We start from the raw sequence: 23,847 nt of genomic DNA, 5'->3' as shown, positions 1-23,847 counted from the left end.
TCAGGATAAACTCACCCTCTCTATGTATATGGGTGGGTCCACTCTCCTGGCCAAGGTTTCTTGGCTACAAACCCGAGCTTCCATGGTTCTCACTCTGCAAACTCTAATTTTTCCCCTTTTGTGTCCTTCTTTGTCAAGATTGGCAGTAGTTCCATTTACACCAACAGTCTCTTCAAGCACTCCAAGACTTCTCGATCATTCTCTTCACGGTTCCTCCAAAATCTTCCCCTTAGCCATCCAAAAAACTGTTCCAACATATCTGGTATCTGCAAACTGCAGCAGCACCTCACTCTCTGGTACCAAATCTGTTCTAGTTTGCTAGCTGCCGGAATGCAATATACCAGAAGCGGAATGGCTTTTAACAAGGGGAATTTAATAAGTTGCTAGTTTCCAGTTCTAAGGCTGAGAAAATGTCCCAATCAAAACAAGTCTACAGAAATGTCCAATCAAAGGTATCCAGGGAAAGATACCTTGGTTCAAGAAGGCCGATGAAGTTCAGGATCTCTCTCTCTCATCGAAGAAGGCACATGGTGAACATAATCAGGGTTTCTCTCTCAGCTGGAAGGGCACATGGTAAGCAAGGAATCATCTGCTAGCTTTCTCTCCTGGCTTCCTGTTTCATGAAGCTCCCCGGGAGACATTTTCCTTCTTCATCCCCAAATGTCTCTGGCTGGTGAACTCTCTGCTTCTGTGGCTTCTCATTCTGCTCTGCTCTCTCTGAATCTCTTTCTCCAAAATGTTTCCTCTTTTATAGGACTCCAGCAAACCAATCAAGACCCACACAAACGGGTGGAGACATGTCATCACCTAATCCAATTTAACAACCACTCTTGACTAAATCACATCATCCAGGGAGATGATCCAATCACAGTATCAAACATACAGTATTGAACAGGGATTATTCTATCTTTGTGAAATGGGATTTTGGTTAAAACGTGGATTTTCTAGGGGGCATACTTCCTTTCAAACCAGCACAGTGACTGAATCATGTTCCCCTAAAAAGACATGCAAGTCCTAACTCTGGACCTGTGGGTGTGAACCCATTTGTAAATAGGACCTTTGAAGATATTATTAGTTAAGTCATGGCCAAAGTGAATGAGTGTGGGCCTTAATCCAACATGGCTGCAGTCCTTATAAACAAAGTCAACTGAACATGGAAGAAGCCAGAGAATGAGAGAGAAATGGCCATTGGATGAAGTCCAAGATGAATCTATAAGCCAAGGAACCCCAAGGATTGCAGTCAAGCCAGCATCAGAACACTACAAACTCTAGGATAAAGTTTGACCTGTTGATACCTTGATACTGGATTTCTAGCTTCCAAAATTGAGGCAATAAATCCCTATTGTTTAAGTCAACCATTGGTATTGTCATAGCAACTCTGGCAAACTAAGGCACCCTGTACCTTAATTTCCTGTGACTGCTTTAACAAATAACTCAAACTTGAAGGCTTAAAACAAGAGAAATGTCATGTCTCACAGTTCTGGAAGCCAGAAATCTGAAATCAAGGTATCAACAGGGACACATTCCCTCTAAAGGCTCTAGGGAAGAACCCTTCCTTGTCTCTCAAATTCTGGTGACTGTTGGCACTCCTTGGCTTGTAGCCACATCACTCCAACCTTTGTCACCATCTTTACATTGCCTTCTCTTTATGTCTTCTTCTCTTCTGTCACCCTCTGCATTTTCTCTTATAAGGGCAATTGTCAATGGATTTAGGGCCCACACAGATAATTCAGGATGATCTCTTTATCTTAAGATACTTAATTTGATTACATCTGCAAAGATCCTTTTTCTAAATAATATTCACAGGTTCTGGGAATTAGGACATGGACATAATATTTTGTGGGCCACCATTCAATTCACTAAACCCAGTATTGCCACTCTTTTGATTTTTTTAAGCATAGAAAGATTTTTATGAGTAATCTCCCAATGTTTAAGTATTAGCTCAAATATAAAATATAGCACAAAGAAAAAAGTAAGAACACTCATTTTAATTTTCTACAGAAATAGTCATATATAGAATGAAAGCATAACAAGGTCACAATTTGCAAGAGGTAAGTTAGACGCTTAAGTGTCCAAATAACTATTAAGTAAAACTGATCAATAAATGTCAGTTCAATTATATATCACCTTTGTAGAGATTTGAAAACCATTTATCTTCAAGAAAGATAGAATTCATCCCATAAACTTAAAACATGCACATATGTCTTTCCATTCGTTTATAAAGACATGAAGTAACTTTAGAATGATACACACACACACACACACACACACACACACACACACACCAGTATCATGATTTATCCTTGGGAATTGGACAGACTAGGTGGAAGACAATTCACTGCATATCTTTGTCTGTTCATTTTATGCTTGAATCATGGCAATATATTACCTCTTTAAAAATAAATTTTAAAAAATAAACTTTTGTTTAAGTCCATATGTCTAATATCCAATACTTATTCCAGAGTACAACATAATGACTTACATCTGCAGTTCATGGAGCCAATATAAAGTTTTTGCCATACTTTGACCATCATTAAAATGTGGTGTAGGCACTCCATACAAGTTAAATCTATGGAAACTTGATGGGTTATACTTTCTGTTCTTTGCCTCCCCTGTAAAAAAAAGGAAGTCTTCTGACTTAAGCAACATAAATAATTTTATCTTATAAGAAGCACATCATGTTCTCATTGACATTGAAAATGAGAGTCTATCAAAAAATAAAATTGTAACAGTTCAGGGAATTGCACAGCTTTGGCTACAGACAACAAAGCCTTTCCCCACATGAACTGAAAGGCATGTGGGGCACCACAAACAAAATCCCTTGCATTAGTATTTGAAAATAAATAAGGAAATGATGTGGGAGAAAGACAGACAATAATGATAAAAAATGCAGGTCCCCACAGGGAGGGACTTCATGCTTTGGAACCCCAGCAGTCCTCTAACTATGCTAAGATTTGAGAGGTTGGTGTTTTGTCCTTGATCTCACTAACATCTGATAAGATCAGAACACTGCAACCTTTGTATTTCAATATAATCACTTATCTTATATCAGAAACATTCAGAGAGTGATTTAGGACTAAGAAACCAACAGGGAGGTCTTTATATTTAAGATTTAATACTGTACTTTTTTCTTTTCAAGTCATGCTGTGGTACTAGTTTTCTATTTCTTGACGAGAGAAAGTAGGACTGAAACAAAATAACAGCTAAGAGGGCAAGAAATGGGAAAAAGATATTCAGCCTCTCTAGAAACCCAAATAATGTAAATAAAAACCATCATGAGAAATTGTAATTTGCTTCTCAGCAAGAATAAAGACTGGTAAAACTCAGTATTGAGAAGGGATAGGGATATTTTCCTACAACGCGGATGCAAGGGAAAATTTGTACAACTATTCTGGTGGACGATTTGGTTCTAAGAGTGAAAATTCCAAATGCTCAGAAATCTAGGAATGTATTGTAATGAAACAGCATATCACATTCACAAAGATATACAAACAACATTTTTTGTAATAGTGAAAATAAAATATAGATAGTGACATAAAATAGACATTCAAGATATTTCATAAAATTTAAAAATACAAATGGAAATAAAAGTATATATAATGTGGAGCAAAACACACACACAGACACGAACGTGCAAAGAAAAGCATCTACTAACAGAATTATCTGTAGAATATTGGGAATTATAGGAGATTTTCTTCATATATTATGTTTGTATATAGCATGCATTCTATAAATGAAGTATTTATTACTTTAGTAATGACTAAAATTACATGCATTTTAAGATGTTTAAAATATATTAAAATAAGTAATTTATTGCTATTGAATAGTGTCCTTGACATATTAATTAAAAAAACATTTTAATATATATAGCAGGATCCCTAAAGCATGGAGATTATTAACCTATTTATTTAAATAAATGGCTGAATGGATAAAGGCTTGAAAGGTGTTCACCAATTTATCAACTGTAGTTATTATCCTTTGCTAATGGGATTTCAAAGTTACTTCTGCATCATCTTTATTTTTCCATGATATTTAAGTTTTCTAAAATTGTTATGAATTTTTTATAATAAAAAATAAGGACAATATTAAAAAAAAGATTGGATTCTATGATCTTTAAGTGGCTAAGGGAACTTCCATAAAAATCAGTAAAGGAAGTTAACTTCTGGAATATTATGGCGCATTAGAGCCCTTCTAAAAATTAAAAACAAAAACCACAATAATTTTCCTCAGACAGCTAAATATATTTGATATCTCATTGTAGGTTTTATATTTAAATCCATTGGTATAGTGCTTTCAAAAACAATTAAAGGCAGTGGATTTGACTGTGCAATAGATGCTAAACTTTTTCAAATCACGAATAAAATATTTTCACAAGATAAGGTGGGAAGAAAGAAAGCTGGGAGGCAAGGAAAGGAGGGGAGGCAAGGTGGCAGGGGAGAAGGGGAAGGTGGGGGGGGATGAGGTATGGAAAGAAGTCAGGGTTATGAAAGGACACATGGTGTCTGAGTGGGTGGAAGCAGCAGCAGGCTGAATAGGACAGTAGAGACAAACTCAAGACTGGAAACTTATTAGGGAGTGTAGGGAAACGGCAGAGACCAGCTTTGAAAGAAGAGAATGGCAGATTTCAGTTGGTGAAACAAAGAGGATGGTAGAAAAGCCACAGCTATGAGCAGAGGTTTTGGGAGGAAAGCATGGTGTGAGAGGACAGTGGAGCACAAAATGTAAAGAAATAAAGAAGCAGAGATGGTGAGAGAGGCATTGCATTGCAGTGAAAGGTGGCTGTTGTTTCCAGCAGATGAAGATCAACTTTATAAATCATCAATAGTCAGTGGTCCTTCTCAGAACATGTATGAATCTAAATTCAATCCTCTACTATATTGTTTCTACTTACCATCAACAATGAAGTCCTATTTTTCAGCACTATAAAATCCAACACCTTTTAGGTATGCTATAGACTAATTCTAGTAATATATTATTATTAAACAAGATCACTTAGTAATAGCTAATATTTATTAACCCTTACTATGTTCCAGGCATTATGCAACCATTTTGCACGCATTCACTTAATCCTCATAATAATCCTATACCAAATTATTATACCCAAATAAGAAATTAGAAAACATGATCAGATAAGTAAAGTTGTCCAAACTAAAAGATAGTAAATGAACTAGGCAGAATTTGAACCTGATCTGTCTAATTCAAAAAACATATGCATTTAGAACAAGCCTGACATTTGAATAATAGTATAGTAGTATAGAATAGTAAAATAGTGCAGAATTGTAGAATAGTAATTGTAAAACCTAAAACCACTAAAACAAAGACTACATAGCATTTAAACTTTCTTAGTTTTAAATGCTTTTTTTTACTTTAATAATACATAAATTTCTAAATTTTACATACAAAATGTGTAAGTGTGTATGTTCCCAGCCATCAAAGTTCATGACCCCATAAATAATAACAGGTATCATTTATTCAGTTCCTATTATGTGCTAGCATTTAACTTCATGCACAGTGTCTCCTTTATTCCTCTTCACAAACCTGACAGTCTCATATCCACAGGCCCACTTTGCACTGGAGGACACTTACCCACATCATAATCATTGTGAGAAACAATATACAGATCGTGCCCTTCTTTTCCTTCTTTAAACACGTCTGTATAGGATTTTGGTGGATTCACCACATCTCTAGCAGAGAATTCTAGAGGAAGAATTAGTGAAAAATATCAGTGTTATGGTATTTTTCATGTATTTATATGGTATTTCAATTGCATAAAACAAAGGACAAATGGAAAATGCTGCTTACATAAGCTACATTGGGTACTCTGGTAGATACATGAAGATTTACCTAAAAAGACAGAGCTTAAATGTCCCTGTGCTTGGGAACCCCTACCTGCCCTGGCTCACTCTTTGGAATTCCGAAGAATATCAGAAATTTGTATCAGTGAACCATTTAGGTTGTCCTAAGCCATTGTCGTAAGTTAAAATCTCAATCCTGGGAATCTCTGGGCAAATTTGATTTTAGTTTGCTCCTGACTTCTCAAAACAATCTAACTAGACCTAAATCACAAATCAGTTCTGAGAAACCCTGATGGCCTATGGAGTAGCCACGGTGCAAATTTTGGCAGCTATAGACTTGAGCATGTACCCTGAATCTGTTTTGATCTCAATCTATATCCACAAAGTAGCCAAAAGTGCCAAGGAAACCAGTGGAATCAGGAAGAAATGCTTCATCCTTCCACTGTGTCCTACTGGCCCCAGACCTAGAGCTGTAAGATGTTTAACAGCTGCTTTCACATGACAGGTGATCCCCAGGTTTTTTATACAGTGAATTATTTTGTTTTCATTGTTTTACATACTAATTCTTAAATATATCTTCATTTACAACTTAGTTCTTCTCATTCAACTAACACAGTTCACACCCAACAATGTAAAGCTATTTCCTTTCTTCAGGCCTTTCAGCAAGGAATTAAGGTCTATAAAACAATAGTTCAGATCACCTGAAGAGAATCCTACTCAAACAATCCTGGAAAGCAATACTTCTTTTTGATAAATGAACCATTACTCCTACTTATATACACACACACACACACGCACACACACACACACACTTTGAACATTCTTTCCATTGTATTTTTAAATGAGGTTTACCTACAGAGCACTTCCCATACTAAAAAGAATTAATAATACTAGCTAGTGGTTACAATATTATTACTATAATACCATGTCTACTAGTATTTCACATAAAGAAGATTTTTTAATCCTATTGAAAAGAAAAAGTGATATTTTATCTGTTCTAAAATATACATTTTTCATGTTTCAAATTTTAACATCCCTAAGGTATCTCACAAGTGATGGCACCTTAAGTCTCACACAATAAGGTACAACTGCAAATTTTGCATTTTAGGGGATTATTCATCCCCAGTGTAGATTTAACTATGATAAGGAAAATAATCTAATGGGCTTTTGGTGAAAAAAAAGATAAGAATCTTGGAGCAGAGTCTTATTGAATGCAGAAAAACAAAAAGCTAATTCAATTTCACTGCAGAATAATAAAAGATGGGATTTGAAGTCTCCTGTGGTAATAAGCCACCTGCAGGAGGGGGTAAGAAACTTGCAATGACACTAGTGGGGAAATGTGAGGAAGATATAGACAACAATATGGTGGTAAGGCTGGGGCTTTAGAAGAAAGAATGGCCTGTTATAAGTTGTTCTTTGCTGAAAGATGTACCCTACTGCATCTCAAAGCAGGAGTATTTGGTTAATATTTAGGTACAGATTATGGATCAGCATGGCTAGAGTGCAGTATGCAGCATTTATCAAACCCATTCGTCCCTATGAATCAGTTTTTCTTAAAACTGTTTTTAAGCTTCAAGAGGCACTGAGTTTCCAGAGGCATTGTTGGAAATAAAACACACCAATGAATGTTTAGGAAGGAAGGGATGCAGTCCTCACAGCTGGTCCCAATTCCAATAGTCTGAATCTGTGTCCAGTCTTTACACTATCTCTACCATGCTCACTGAATCCCCAATCCAAACACTGAATTTTTACTGATTTGGAATACCTAAACTCTAAGGATTCTGGTTCTGAAAATAACTTTCTGTGAGTCCAACTTTCATTCTTGAATCACCATTTACAATTGTCTGCATAACTCTTCAAACACCACACCAACAAGATATTTCATTCCATTTTCCAAAAACTTTTACCACCCCCTAAATATCCTCTTTTTTTACTACCTCTGATGACTGCTGTTCCAAATGTAGTATTGATTTTATCCAATCCTTTAGGTAATCCTGGTGTTTGATCATGAGATTTTCCTAATGGCGCTCGCCGATGGCTAAAATATATAGATTCCTTTTTATTTTTCAATTTTTGTTGAAATGTGGTAATGGGCTCTGGATTTATCAATGTGCTTGCCTAAATAAATCAAACAAAACATAAATGTAACAACAAAATAAAAATATAAATCTGAAAACTGAAACCCTAATCAATAGCATGGACAGAAGAATATATATATATTTATTATTGCTGATCCCCAAATGAAATGTCTGAATTGGGGCAGTAAAGCTTCATCCATCAGTTTAAACATGAACTTTCAATGGATTTAGAAGGTTTATGATAGGAGCTACCAGATTAAACTACTTAACTATTCCTGAAAAGTAGGAATAACAAACACAAGAACCACATGATTTCCACAAGTTCTCTCTAGGTATCTATATCAGGTCTTCTGAATCTAGATTTCCACGTCATTAAGAGCAGATAACATCCCAACTCTACCTCTATACCATCATACATAGTCACTTGTAGGGCCTTTAAAAGGTGTAGTCTCCAAGACTTCATTCTCTCTGCTTTCTAACAAAGCCTGACAACATCTCTCTTTACTGTGAGAAAATGGAATGAATTCATCCTTCAGTATCACGAAGAAGAATATACTGTTTGGGCTTAAATAAAAAATTACTTTATACTTGCTTGTCTGCTTCTACTTGAATTTTTTCACTGCTCAAGATTAATACTTTTAGAGAATAGATTGAGGAAAAAGCAATTAAAAACAAAAAGATAGGAAGGAGTTTGAAATTGATGAATTTCACTAGAAGCCTATTTGTGCATTTTCACCATGGTAAGTTAATAACGTACAGGGGAAGAAAAAAGAAGTTACCGATAAAGAAATTTTAGATCGTATGCCGTGAGTCAAATAAGGTGCGATCTGGGGATCATTTGCTCTGCCATAAAATACTCTTTCAGCTCCAACAGGTGTATATCTGAAGTTGAAAAACTTTTTGGCCTCAGGCGGAGTAATTAGCTAAAAACAATGAAGCAAGAAAATACTTAAAATTACAGATAAAGTACAGTTTTAAAAATATTAGCAGGACTGTCTACACCAATCAGGAGTACAGCTTAATTTGCATGATGAAGTAAGGGCATATAGGGGACCATAGGCCCAAATAATAAAATTTGCAGTATTTAAGGAAATTTGTGGAAATGAACAGCATATATTAAAAGTTATATTTAGAAAATAACCAAGAAATATTCAGGTTAGAGCTTACCAGGAATATTTCCTATTGAAATAAATTTAATCCCCTGTAGTTTTTTTGTAGGGCTAGAAAATGTAAATCTGGGGTTTTCATTTCCTTGAACAAAATCAAAAGAAGGCCTAAAATACACTAAAGGATCGAAATTGACCATGTTAAATTTATACGACTTTCATAAGGGAAGTTGACAGATGTCTATCTTTAAATATTCATATGCAAGGTAAAAATATAAAGATAAATGCATACTGAAAGCACTCACCCTGGGGAGTTTTTCAGTCAAGCATGATGCAACTCTGTATCCAACAGGAATAACTTTCCCTGCCTAAGGAAAAAAGAAAAGCACGGAGAAATAACAGTTACTCATTGTCTGGGTTGAGAGGCAGCATTTTTTTTTTAACTGTAAATACTTTTTTTAATTTTTATTGAGAAATCTTCACACATATAGTCCATACATAGTATATAATCAATGGCTCACAATATCATCACATAGTTGTGTATTCATCACCATGACCATTTTTAGAACATTTGCATCATTCCAGAAAAAGATATAAAGGGAAAAAAGAAAAAACTCCTATACCCCTTACCCCTCCCCCTCATTGACCACCACTATTTCAATCTACCTAATTTTTTTACCCTTTATCCTCCATTATTTATTTCTTTATTTGTTTTGTTTTTCATCACATAGTTGTGTATTCTTCACCATGATCATTTTTAGAACATTTGCATCATTCCAGAAAAAGAAATAAAAAGCCAAAAAAAAAAGAACTCACATCCCATACCCTTTACCCCTCTGTCTCACTGATCCACAGTATTTCAATCTACTCATTTTTTACCCTTTATCTCCCCCTATTATTTATTTATTTTTCATCCTAATTTCTTTTTTTTACTCATCTGTCCACACCCTGGATAAAAGGAGCATCAGACACAGATTTAAATAATCACATGGTCACATTGTATAAGCTCTATAGTTATATAGTCTTCTCCAAGAATCAAGGTTATTGGAACACAGCTCAACTGTTTCAGGTTACCTCCCTCCAGCCACTCCAATACACCATAGACTGAAAAGGGACAGATACATAATGCATAAAAATAAACTCCAGGATAACCTCTCAACTCTGAAATCTCCCAGCTACTGAAACTTTATTTTTGTCTCATTTCTCTCTTCCCTCTTTTGGTCAAGAAGGCTTTCTCAATTCCATGATACTGCGTCCAGGCTCATCTTGAGAGTTCTGTCCCACAATGCCAGGGAGATTTATACTCCCAGTAGTCATGTTCCACATAGGACAGGAGGGCAGTGAATTCACCTGCCAACTTGGCTTAGAGAGACAAGCCACATCTAAGCAACGAAAGAGTTTCTCTGGGGGTGACTCTTAGGTACGATTATAAGTAGGCCTACTCTCTCTCTCTAAGCTCAACTCTGCAGTGAAACCATTGCCCTCTCCACTACATGGACAAGACATCCAGGGATGAAAGTCTCCTTGGCAGCATGAGAGATGACGCCCAGGGTTGGGCCTGGCTCTGGCACCATGGGATCAACAACACCATCCTGGCAAAAAGAGAGAAAGTAAATGTAACAAATAAGGTATCAGTGGTTGAGAGAGTTCAAATAGAGTCGAGAGGCTACACTGGAGGTCCCTTTTGTGCATGCTTTAGTTAGACATTGCTATCTATCATAACTTGTCAAACGCCAACCAAAACCATTCCTGCCAATCCTAAAGAATACCTAGGACATTATATAAGATTCTACAGAGGTTCCATGCACTAGGATAACTTTCCAAAGTCTACAACTTCCAGATGGGTCCCTGGACCACATAAGTCCTGAAATGCAGAGGGGCCAGTCTTTCCAAAGCATCAACTAGTTCCACCCACATCCCATAATATTGACAGCCCCTTCCAACATGAAAAAGTTAGAATGGCCAAAGCCCAAATACCCCTAAAGAGTGGGAGAAAGATCAAAGGTGATGGTAGAATTATACAGAGAAGGTAGGGTTTAACAAATGAGTATGAATGCTGAGTCATTATGCTGATATTTCTTTCAGACTCCAGTACCTTAGAGTAGCTAGAAATAAAAACCTAAAATTGTGGAATTGTAACCCATACAAAACTCTGAAATCTGTTCTACAACTAAGTGTTGTGATGTACTTTGAAATTTATTGCTTTTATGTACATATGTTATTAAAAACAGGAGGAGTATTACAGAAAAGATAGGATTTAGCAAATGCGTATGACTGCTGAATCATTATAATGATATTTCTGTTGGTCTCCAGTGTCTTGGAGCAGCTAGAAGAAAAAATGAAAAATCATGGAACTATAACCCATACCAAACTTTAACATCTGTTCTGTAACTATTTGTTAAAGAGCATGTGGAAATTTATTGCTTTTTTGTATATATGTTACATTTCACAATAAAAAAAGTTTAAAAAAATTGTAAGTAGGCCTAGCTTCTCCTTTGCAGGAATGTTTCATAGGGGCGAACCCCAAGATTGAGGGCTCAGCCTACTGATTTGGTTGTCCCCACTGACTGAGAGAATATCAGTAATTCCTCAGATAGAGAAATTGAATATTTCCTCCTTTCTCCCCAGTCTTCCAAGGTGATTTTTCAAAAACTTTTTTATTCACTGCCCAAATTACTCTTGGATATATTGGAACATCACACTAACTTGTACAAACCAACAAATCTCACTTCCTATTCAAGATTCCGTGACTTATACTGTTCAACTAACTGACCATGCAAGTTAAATTAAGTAATGCACTATCCAAAATATAAATTTTGCACCAAATAAACATTTCTTCCTTTGGTCTCACACAGAAGTTGAAGTTTTAACATATGGACCTTATCATTCTGGTGTTCTGATTTACCTTGGTCCTATCCAGATCAGCATCATTATATCTCTAGTCAAAGTCTGATCACATTTTCAACTTTTTATCAGTTGCTTATATGGGGTAATGCTGACTTTCATGGCTTCAGAGCTCTAACTTTGAGTCTCAGATGTCTCATAAACACCCAAAGTGAGAAGGAGCGTTTTGAATAATAGAATTTATTTCAAACTTGGCCAGACCCTCTAATGCTACAAAGTTACTGTGTTAGTTAGATTCAGTTGTCAACTTGGCCAGGTGAGCATACCTAGTTCTGTTGCTGCAGACACAAGCCAATGGTACATGAACCTCATCTGTTGCTAATTATATCTGCAGTCGGCTAGGAGGCATGTCTGCTGCAATGAGTGACGTTTGACTTAATTGGCTGGTGCTTAAATGAGAGAAGGCAATGTAGCACAACTAAGCAGCTCGGCATTCCTCATCACAGCACTTGCAACTCAGCCCAGGCCTTTGGAGATGCAGAAAGAAGTCACCTCGGGGAAAGTTGTTGGAACCCAGGGGCCTGGAGAGAAGACCAGCAGAGACCATCCTGTGCCTTCCCACGTAAGAAAGAACCTTGGTGGAAAGTTAGCTGCCTTTCCTCTGAAGAACTAACAAAATAAATCCCCTTTTATTAAAAGTCAATTCGTCTCTGGTGTGTTGCATTCCGGCAGCTAGCAAACTAGAACAGTTACTTTCAACTATTTAACATAATTTTTAAAAAGTAAGAACAAATGGTATATCTAAAGCAAACCTGATATGTATATAATATCAAATGATAATGTTATGAGTATATTTATTTTTTGGTGCTAGAATTGGCAGTGATCCATCCAATTGTAAGATATCTGCAGCATGCTGAGGGCTTCAACTTTAGGAGCAATTTTGTCATAATTCACAGGTTTACTATTGGTTGCCCTAGATCACTGATAAAATGGAAGCATGACTGTATTATGCCTGTGTGTGAGTGTGCTTGTGAATGTGTATTTCCACCAACTCAGTAACTTTTCACATATGCAAGGATCTCACCCTGGTCCAGGTTCTTCATTGAATGGCCTGAAATTTCAGAGCTTTTGTCCACTTAATTCTAATGTGGGCCTTATCTGTCCTTTCCCTTTGCCCAGGGTAAAGACTGTAATGGCTCATTCCCAGTAATGTACTCTTATCTATTTCCCCTTTATCTGTTTCAAGGCAGCTGACAGTTATTTTTGCAACTGAAGTTTCATATTTAAAAAACAGAGAGAAAAAGAAACTTCCCATAAAGAGAGTTCTTAGTTCATAGACTATGAGGGGGGTGGGGGATGGCAGGGAGAGAGAGAGAGAGAATGAATTAGAGTTAGAACAGAGAAAGGCAGGAAGATTGAGAGTTGGGTAGGTGGATGAATGTGTGGAATATGTGGGTTGGCAGGGAATAAATAGATTCGATAAATGGATGGATAGACGAACAGAGAAACAGGTGGTTATGGAAGGTAGGTGAAAATTTTTCTTAGTGTTTAATGTTGGATGAAAAATTCCTCTTAGAGGGGGAATCATTGGGGTGTAAAAGAGGAACCCACAGTATGGCCAGCATGGACTAGGATAAGACAGAGAACCGAATTGTTCTGCTAGAAAGAAAAGGGGGTAGATGGGGATAAAATATGAACTTCTGATGGTACAGATAAGGAAAAGAAGGATTAAAGGAGATGATAAATTGAGAAGAAGTTGGGGGAAGAGGGAAAGATCTAGTCACAGGGCAAGAGGCCCACACGAGAAATTGGCTAGCAAAAAATAGCCTAGTCTTAATGCCAAATCTTGAGTAAAAAGGAAAGGGGCCATATGCCAAGGCAGTTACAATCTAGGTGATAGATGGATAGAGAGATAGAAGGAAGGATTCATCAATCCATGACCTAATAGAAAATTTTAGTCATCCCTAGTTTGCTTCCTTTCTAAGTGGTTGACAGTAGATATTCTAAATTTCCATCATTGCAAAGATTCTATTGGAAAACTCTGTCTTTTGTATTCATTATAAAGTTATCCACTAAAAGCAATTTGATTGCCAATCAGTAGCTGCCGTTAGGTTTCAATGCCCTCATGCCTTTTGATTGGCTTTGGCCAAAAATAGAAGGCACTGTGTTTGTTTTCTATCTATGTTTTAATATGTTTGTCAAATCTCTCTAACCCCCACCCCAGTCAGTAGTCTCATGGGTCTTTCTTTATCTCTGATGTTCTCTAGATGCCTTCTTATCAATTTGAGGTGCTCCATAGGCCCCCCACATGAATATGCCTATAAATATGAATGTGAAAATGCACAAAATATACTCTCCAAGTCTGGTGAAAATCTATTGTGCCATTTTTCATATGACTCAGTAAAAGACAAATGAAATTTTGTTAAATTTACCTAGATGTGGAAAATTAAACACAACCTAAATATGCAATGATAGGGAAATGGATAAATAAACCGTGGTATCTTCAAATATTGTTCTATTGTGGAATCATTTAAAACTATCATTTTAATGGCATTGGAAATTGTTCTTGAGATTGTGAGTTAAGAAAACAAAGATGCAAGTTTGTATCATACAAATACATAGAATCACATCTGAATTCACAATACACAAGCATATACAAAGAAGAGTTGTTAGTGGTGATTGCTAATTGAGTGCCAAGATTACAAGGGACTGTGTTCTTCTTCATAATGCTTTATTACTATGCAATGCTTTGCTAATCAAAAGAAAGCAATAAAGAGTTATCAAAAAGCAAATAAAAACATCAAAGAGAAGTTAAAAAGCAGCAAGGGCACTAGAAACTAAGAAAGACAATCAAGTAGATGCAGTCCCAGACAGAATTTAACAGCACTTGTGGCCACCCCATAAGTTCTTCCTCCTGAACTGTGAACATCATCTGACTTGCTTATAAAAGCTGGCTTTGGCTCCCCTTAGGACCCCTATAACCCAAGCTGAGAAAGCCAACAGTGGTTTTCCTGGGTCTTGGTTTTTTTTGTTTTGTTTTGTTTTTTGGCCTCAGGGCACTTTTGGGTTTAGAATTCAGTCAAGAAAAAAAAAAAATTAGGTTTGATCCCAACCCCTAAAACTCCCTACAACATACTCTCTGAACGGTGAACTCCCTAGTAAGGGGCCTTCTTGCACTACCAGCATGTGGCTGGAGCTTCTTAGCACTGCTTCCCAAACTTTAGTCTCTTGAACTCTAAAAGTTAATAGATAATTTTTTTTTACTGTCCTGCTGATAAAAATTAAGAAAATGATGGAAACTTAACATGCTAATATATATTTTAAATATCAAAGGGGGGGAATTATTAATGATCTATTAATTTGAACATAGAGGGTTTTTTGCTTTTGTTTTTTGGTAAAACTACCACAGTAGAGAAGCCTACAGGAGTTTTCTTACTCCAGATATGCTTCAGGGACTACTGACATCCTTTATAAAATAAATACCATCTTCTGAGGTTGTTAATCAAAGAAAGATCTTCATGTAGGGAAGATGATTCTCTTTTTAATTATTTTTATTTTTATTTTAGTAACATATACAATGTAAGATTCCCCCTTTAACCACATTCAGTATATAATTCAGTGATGGTAATTACATGAACAATGTTGAGTTACAATCACCATCATCCATTCCCAAAACTGTTCCATCAACCCCATAGAAATTTTGTACCAATTGAGCTTTAACTCCCCTTTCCCTACTTCCTCTCAAGCACCTGGTACACCGTATTCTAGTTTCTGACTCTATGAATCCACTTGTTCTAATTATTTCATAACAGTGAGATCACATAATATTTGAACTTTTGTGTATAACTTATTTCACTCATATATATGTCTTCAAAGTTCATCCATGTTATCACAGGTATTAGAATTTCATTCTTTTTCATGGCTTAAAATATCCCACTGTATGCATATATCATATTTTGCTTACCTATTCATCTACTGAAGGACACTTAGGTTGCCTCCATCTTTCAGCAATTGTGAATAATGCCACTATGAACATTGGTGTGCAGATATCTGTTCAAGTCCCTGCTTTCAATTCTTTCAAGTATATACCTAGAACTGAGATTGGCAGGTGTGGTGGTTTGAAGCTACATGCACCCCAGGAAAGCACTACATGCGCCCCAGGAAAGCAAGTTCTTAAATGCAATCCATTCCTGATGGTGTGAACCCATTATAAGTAGGACCTTTTGATGGAAGTTACTTCAGTTAAGGTGTAGTCTCTCTCAACAAGGATGGGTCTTAATCCTATCACTAGAGTGCTTTAGAGGTGGAGAGAAATTCAGACATATAGAAAGCCACAAAGGAGGCAGCGTGTAGCTAAAATCAACAGAACCTAGTAGAGATGGGAGAGACCAGAAGACACAGCCATGTGCCTTGCCATGTGACATATGACAGAGAGCTAAGGATCGCTGGTAGCCAGCCCCAAAATACCACAGTCTTTAGGAAGAAACCATTGCCTTGGTGATGTCTTAATTGGGACTTTCTTTTAGCCTCAAGACTATAAGCAAATAAATTTCCATTGTTTAAGCAAAACCATTGCATGATATTTGCTTGAGCAGCTTAGGAAACTAAAACACCAGGTCACATGATAATTCCGTTCTTAACTTTCTGAGGAACCTCCAAACTGTCTTCCACAGCAGCTGTACCATCTTACCCTCCCACTAACAACGAATGAATATTTCTGTCTCTCCACATCCTCTCCAACACCTGTTATTTTTTCATTTTTATAATAATTTTAGACTTATTAAGGAAAAAAATAAATTCACAGTAGCTTTCTCCAATTCTATTTTTTCATATACTCCTAAGTATATCGTCGTCTGAATTCTCCCTCCACTGTGCCACCTGAATGATGTTGTTCATTTCCTTAATGTCCAAATCCTATCCATTTGTCCTATCAGTGATGTTTTAACACTACTAATCACTCACTCCTTGAATTACTCTTTCCTGTCCTATCACATTTAGGTAGGAGGAAATGGAGTTTTCAAAATTGTCTATGTTGGAAACCAGAAGCTAGTGTCCGCAAGTGAGTGGGAACAGGTCAGAAGCCATAGACTGCATTACCAATCCAGAAACCAGAAGCAGGTGTGTTCAAGTGAGAAGTCAGGGATCACAGTAGCTGGGGAAATTCAATAAGGGAACCAGAAAGCAAAGCAGGTCAGAGACAAAAGAACACCCTGAATCCCAAGGGGAACATGAGTATGCAATTCCAGACAAAATTCTACAGAATCCCTGTGATTGCGTTAGCTGAGTCTTATTCTCAAATCTCAATTTTGGAATATTTTATTCCTTGAATGTCTTAAGGATACTTCCTTTACGTTCTACAATACCACCCTCTCAGATTCATCTCTTTCTTCTCTGACTGTTCTTTCTCCATTTAATCATCACCCTTCCTTCGACTTAACAAGCATGTATTTATTAAACGGCTGCTAAATGCCAAGCAACGTGATATGCCATAAAGGCACATAATAAATAATACACAGTCCCTGCCCTCAAAAAATTGTTTTACTGACATCCCTTTCTCTCATTATCCCATAAGTGTTGGTATTTCCAAAGTAACTTGCCTAAACTTTCTACCACCTCCACCCATGGCTCCAACTCCCAATTTAAAGGTAAATTCCTAAACTTTACCTCCAGTCCTCATTTCTGATCTGAACTTCATCACACATTATCAGCTGTCTCCTTGGCTTCATTACCTGTTATTCTGTAGATATCGCAAACTCAGTACAACTAACATCAGATAAGCAATCATCACCAAGCCCAGGAGATCACTCTCAAACTAGAAACTAAGTCATCTACGATCTTCTGTTTCTCACCCCATAGATTCACAACCGGATGGCAATTCTTAATTCCATCTCCTAAAAATCCCTAACCACTGCACTCTTTTCTTTATTTTTCCTAATTCTACATTAATTTCTGACCATCATTAGTTTGGAATAGCCTCCTAACTTTCTACCTGCCCCCCACTTTCTCCCCCTTTCAGTCCATCACAACTATTGATTTCAGAACTAATCATTCAGGTGAATAGATCATCACAACTATTGATTTCAGAATCATCTTTCCATTTGTGATAACCATACAGAATTGCTTATGTCTCCAAAACACAAGAAGCTTTGTTCCCTTCTTTGCCAAACATACTCTAACTTGACAAACACTGATTTTCTTCAATGTTAGCTCAAATATTACTTACTCTGTAGAACCTTTCCCATCTCTTCCAAATAGAGTTGTCCAGACTTTCCATCAAACTCTGTGTTTTAGTATGCATTTCATTAAGGAAAATCACATTTGTTTTCTATTCATTTAGATCTGTGTAATATTCATTTAGTTGTTTGTCTCCATCTTTAGGGTCAGTGCCTAAATCAGATAAGGATCATGTCCTATTCATTTTATATTGTCCTGTCCCCACCCAACAGCCACCACAAGTCTTTGCTGAAGGAATGAACAACTCTCAGAAAAAATAATGAATGAGAAAACAAACACTTTTTTCTTTTCATTCATTACCTGAATAGTAGAACAACATTAACCTTAGTGAGAGGGTTGAAAAATGAACTTTGGGGAAGGAAACAATGGTCAAAGGAGAAAGGAGGGAGAAATTATGATGAACCACTGGTATGTAACAGAAAACAAAGCTCAAATCTCTGAAAGGAGACAGAGAATCACAGGAGAACAGACAAAATAACATCTGGAAAGAGTACCATGTGTCAAGAAATATTAGAAACCCAATGAAATCTTTGCAATTTAAGTCCACAAGCCACATCTGAAACAAGCCCCTTTATTTTATCATCACAACAAATACACAGTTATCAGTGAAAGTACTAGAAAAAACTTACGCTTGGCCAGCAAGGTGTCCGATCAAAAAATTTCCCAGAGTATATGGGTCTAATGTGATCTGGAAATTCCACTCCCAGTTCAACGTTTTCAGCCTCTTCCTTTTTCTCTTCTGGTTGCTGTACAAACTGGCACACAGGAGGTGATATCACTAAGCCCATCTGGGGCTCTGTTTTCTTGGCTTCGTCTGCCTCCTCTGATTGGGGTAGCCCGATGTCCACCTCCACAGGAGGTTTCATCTCTGTACTGGGCTTCATCACAACACATGTCGGCTCTTCTCCCAATTCTTGTTTAGGCTCCATACCCAAAGTAGGCTGCTTTCTCACTGAAGTCTCTATCCCTCCAGGGTTATTAGCCAAAGGATCTTCCCTGCTCACTACAGCCTGAGGTCTTCCACAGTCCATACCTAGAGGAGGCTGTACTCTTCTTCCAGGGAGACAACCCGCCAGAAGATACTCACTGTGTAAGCCCATTCTTCCTGGCAGAGAAGGTTTTGTGTTCTGCAAAGTTGAGACTCCTAAATTACCCCTCTCCAGGGGGGTCCTCAACCCTAACCCACAAATATTCTGCCTTTCTAATCCCATTTCAAGCCCCTTCCTCAATAGAGATTTTGTTTCTGGTGACATCATTCTCTCCTTATATTCATTACTAACTATGGGGCTCTCCTTCCATGGGGAATATTCTTTTACTAATCCTACTCCATGCCCTAGATCCATGGGAGATTTTGTTCCCATGAAGACCCTCCTGTCTCCTAAATCATCCTTTCCTTCGTGGTTGAGTCCCACTTCCATGCTCAGGGGAGATTTCCCCCCGGACACCTTCATTTTTCCAAGGGCACTCATCTCTAAGGGGAATGCTGTATCTGGCACGAAGGAAGTGCCCACTCCCCTGGGTGGTCCCATCCCCTTGGGAGACCCCATTCTCACGGAGGAGCACACCCCCACTCAGCCCCCCTGCCCACTGTTTCCTGCCTGTCACTTCCCTTAACTCGTAGCGGAGTTCACGGGGGAAAAGGAGATGGAAGACTGTTTACACAGTTACCTAGGAAACGGGGGCAGGGCTTGTTGTGCTAGACCGCTTCAGGCTCGTCCCCGCCCCTTCTCTCCTTTTTTTTCTTTCTCTTCTCTCTTTCTTTCTTTTCCTTTCCTTTGTTTCTTCCTTTCTCTTTTCTATCTTACTTCCTTTCTTCTTTTCCCCTTTTCTTACCTTTACATCTCTTCTTTTCCGACTTCTATCTTTCCATCTTCCGTCCTTTCTCTCCCTTCCCAGACCTCCTCTCCCCAACCCCCCTCCCAGCCCCCTAGTCTAGAAGCCAGACCCAAAATTCATTCTAGGAGCTTACATAGCCAACTAATAAATGGATTTGCATCTCTTCTTTTCCAGGTGTGGGATGAGATTGAGTGGGATCATCGCTGAAGATGTGAGGGGCTTCTACCCTTCCAGAGGTAGAAATGGGCTAATGTGAAGGAGAGCAAAACTTGAATGATGTGACCTTGGATCCTAGGGCAAATCGTCACCAATTTCTGTTTGGCTTCCCAAGCAACATAGGCCCATTATAATGGTTTCAGCTATAGGCTTCTTCTAGCCATTGGCTTCTTTATCCTACTAGCGATCAGGGACTAAATGCCTGGTGATGATCACTTCTTTTAAGGTTTTCCTGGTGCAAGTACACACTTACTGTATGTACTTCTTTTAGCTCTAAAGAGCTACTTTAAATTCTAGAAACTTATTATCTGGCAGCGGTGGTATACAAACATCTTAAAGTCCTTGAGAACACTTAAACCTTAACAACTAGCCTTTAGTAGTATTTAAAGTAAATCTAACAAAGCCTGAAATATCTATGCTATACAATAATGCATATTGTATAGCATATGCTATACAATAATGCAAAAATGCATAATGTATTTGTCACTCTAAATGTGACAAACTCAAACTTGACTATTTTTAAGTACAGGTTATTCTTTAAATTGATTTTATAGGGTCAGTATTTGTCATGTCCTAAACACATAGTGGATATAGGACACCTAGCCTGAAATTTGAATGGAATTTACAGGATTCTGGTCTTTGCAAGAACACTATGAAAATTTTGTAGCATCCAAAGTTTAAAAAAGTGACTAAAGGATACTATCTCACATTTTAAAAAATGTTTACAATATAATTGTCTAGTTAATATCCTTCTCTCCCTAAGAGCATTAAATGACTTGATGGTGTCTGACTTGATGATGTGTAAATCAAGGTATGTCTGTATAAAGGCTCATTCAATTCTTTATTCTACAAATATGTATTGAGTCCCTACATTGTGTTAGTGCTGGGGATACAATAGAGAATAAACCAACCCCTGGTTTCATGTAATTTAAATTCTAGTGGGGGATACATAACCATCAAGTAAACCAATAAATAAGATAACTTCAGATACTGATAAGTATTTGAAGAACACAGAATGGTGTGATATGGGAGGAAGCTACTTAAAAATTGGAAGTTTCACTCCTAGGTAGGTGACATTTGAGCTGAGAACTGAATGATGCTCTCAAACAACACAAAATTTTTAAACATGGCCAGCTCAGGGTTCTACAATCTTTTCTCTTATTACCTTGATACCAGGCTTAAAACTCCTTATGTCAGAGTTACTATTTGGTTTTGCCTCCAGACAAATTTTAGTTTGTCTAAGATAGTCCCAACTAAAATAAAATGTTACCATACGTGACCATCTATGCAAAAGATTATTCTTCAAGTACACAAGGCAGGACAGACTTCCTCGACGAGAAAGTAGAAGATCTGGGTGCTGTGAGTGATTGAGAGAGCCAAAGTGATGAGAATTTAGTATTAAATGTCTGTAGATTTGAGGGGAATGTAAGCACTAAGGCAGGATTTAAGTCCTTGCGATTTTACTTAGGCCCCATTCATTTCACAGCTTCCTTAACAAATTCTAGGAACCATAAAATACATGACAATTATCAATCCTCCTCGTTATCTGGGGTCAGGAAAAAGAAAACAGGCATACTGTGAGTGGCAATTCAAGAGCAAAGCTTTACTGTGGCATTTCAGTTTCTCTAAAAATATACCTCTGCATCTTAGAGGTGCCAGCCACTGGCACAGCACTCTTCAGATAAACATTAAGACTAAACTGCAAAATATTGTGGAATGTATTCATGGAGGATGTGAAATAAAAGACAGACTCTAAACAAAAACAAAGGAGGTGGTGCACAGGTGTTCAGCGGTAGACTGTTCCTCTTTCATGAGGGAGACCCGGGTTCGATTTCCAGACCATGCACCAAAAAAATAAAGGAGGAAGCAATATACTAGAAAGATTTAATGGGGGAATTTGTAACAATTCATAAGTTTACGCATCCCATGTGTTATTTGTGAGGTCTTCATAAGCCAAATGTTCACCACTCTCAATGTAAATAAGTTTGACTAATAAATTGGGGGTCCCTATAACTTTTAAGGCCCTATAAGTCTCTGTGAGGAACTGAAATAATGAAAAAATTATGGTACTGACCTTTAAGAAATTTATAATTCTAAGGGTAATGAAGGGCTGAGAAGAAAAGTTTAGGCATTCTCGAACTGTAACATAAAGCAAGATGATAGGAGAACAATTATAGAGGGTAAGCAAAGTATCATGAAAGTACAGAAAAAATAAAATTAAATCCATTAGAAGTATCTCCAGATGCCATCCAAGGAGTTGGCATCCCAGCCAAGGAAAGATCAGCAATGATGAGTGGTAATGATATTCAAGGTAGAGAGAACAAAGTGAGCAAAAAAGCTAAAATGGGAACACACAGATAATTAGGGAACACAGAGTACACTAGCGAGGTTAGGGCACAAAGCAAAACTTTGAGGGAGAAGGAGAATTTGGAAATAGAATGCAAGAAAGGTGGGTTGAGACTAGCACTGAAGAAGTTTTTACTCTTTTAACAAGTAATGAGAAGCCATTGAACATTATTGAGTAGAGGAGTGGCTGGCAAAAGTGTGAAAAGTGGATTGAAATGGCAATAGTGTGTATTAATTCCAATTTATATGACTATTACCATGGGGCAGGGTTTGGGATTAAGAGCCCAGATTTGGGGATTAGAGAATTTTTTATAATAGAATGCATAATGGTTTTTGAGGGAGAAAGGAAGAGTTAAAAATGATTCTTCATTTTCAAGTCCTGGTGACTGGGAGGCTGTTAATGCCAGGCATGAAAAGGAACAGGTTTAGGGCACAATGGGTTTGTTTTTAAACATGCTGTTGACATATCCTACTTCCTGATTATTGCTGAGATTGTCCAAAAGGTATAACCATGACTAATACATCATACTGGAACAACCCTCTGGGGACAAGGTGTCACAGATACCATTTATGTATGACACATAATGCTTTTTTGGTTAGTAATTGGGGAGTTGATCTGCAAGACTGGCTGTTCAAGGATTCAAATCATCTTCATTGCATAATGCTGAGGGAGATCCACAGGATACCTTGCCCCAAGTACCCTTCCAAGACAACTATTGATGCCTTTACAATAGGACTAAAAAAAACCCTGAACATTACAACTGAAAAATAGCCCTCATTCCGAAGGAAAATCAATTTAACATTCTTCTACCAAATTACTATAAAAATGCGGGGAACGGGAGACAGAAACAATAAATGCCTTGTCTATTATGTGAGATTTGACCAAAGACGCATGCCCTAAGTCTGCTGTGGAGGGTGGGCTGGCTTTCAGTTGAATCTATGTTTAAGAACTAAAGTTCTGAAGGCTAGAATTCCGTTTCATCACCAACTAGGTGTGATTTTAAACAAATTACTAAATCTCCGCGCTTCAATTTCTTCACCCGTTAAATAGGCTCTGAAGATTCCTATGTCCAGGCATCATGCTAGACGATCTCTCTAGGGTTAATATCCTCATGTAGAGAAGTAGAATTTAAACAAGTTAGTTAACAGAGCGTAATCTTCGTAATAAAGTGGGTTAACTCCGGCGAACAGTAACTAGCGAAGGGAAAACTGAATTAAAGATAGGTTTTATTTTAGAACTTGCCCCTCACGACCAATAAACTCTCAAAAAAAGGTAATTATTAAGATCCCTGTCCCCCCCCCCCCCAACGCCCCTGCCAATGACAGCTTTGTTGATGGGGAGGGTCCTATCCGCTCCGTGGAGGGGATATGACATACACCCTTTACGTCCCA

The 23,847-nt window shown here is 37.5% G+C and overlaps 1 protein-coding gene across 2 annotated transcripts in view; it reads right to left on the bottom strand.

Annotated features, from left to right (window-relative positions):
* Nucleotides 1-19,695, bottom strand: part of EFHB (EF-hand domain family member B) — a 59,566-nt gene extending 39,871 nt beyond the window's left edge. For both annotated transcript variants that reach the window (XM_077130411.1, XM_077130412.1), the window contains exons 1-6: nucleotides 18,687-19,695; nucleotides 9,285-9,347; nucleotides 8,653-8,796; nucleotides 7,733-7,913; nucleotides 5,587-5,697; nucleotides 2,483-2,612 (exon numbers count right to left, since the gene is read on the bottom strand). In XM_077130411.1, the coding sequence (XP_076986526.1) occupies nucleotides 2,483-2,612; nucleotides 5,587-5,697; nucleotides 7,733-7,913; nucleotides 8,653-8,796; nucleotides 9,285-9,347; nucleotides 18,687-19,604 (1,547 nt within the window). In that variant the 5' untranslated portion in view covers nucleotides 19,605-19,695. The remainder of the gene's footprint in view (nucleotides 1-2,482; nucleotides 2,613-5,586; nucleotides 5,698-7,732; nucleotides 7,914-8,652; nucleotides 8,797-9,284; nucleotides 9,348-18,686) is intronic.
* Between the last annotated feature and the right edge of the window lie 4,152 nt (nucleotides 19,696-23,847).

Source organism: Tamandua tetradactyla, chromosome 15, assembly GCF_023851605.1.
Source record: "Tamandua tetradactyla isolate mTamTet1 chromosome 15, mTamTet1.pri, whole genome shotgun sequence".
Lineage (NCBI taxonomy): Eukaryota > Metazoa > Chordata > Mammalia > Pilosa > Myrmecophagidae > Tamandua > Tamandua tetradactyla.
This window is presented reverse-complemented; position numbering and strand designations above follow the sequence as displayed.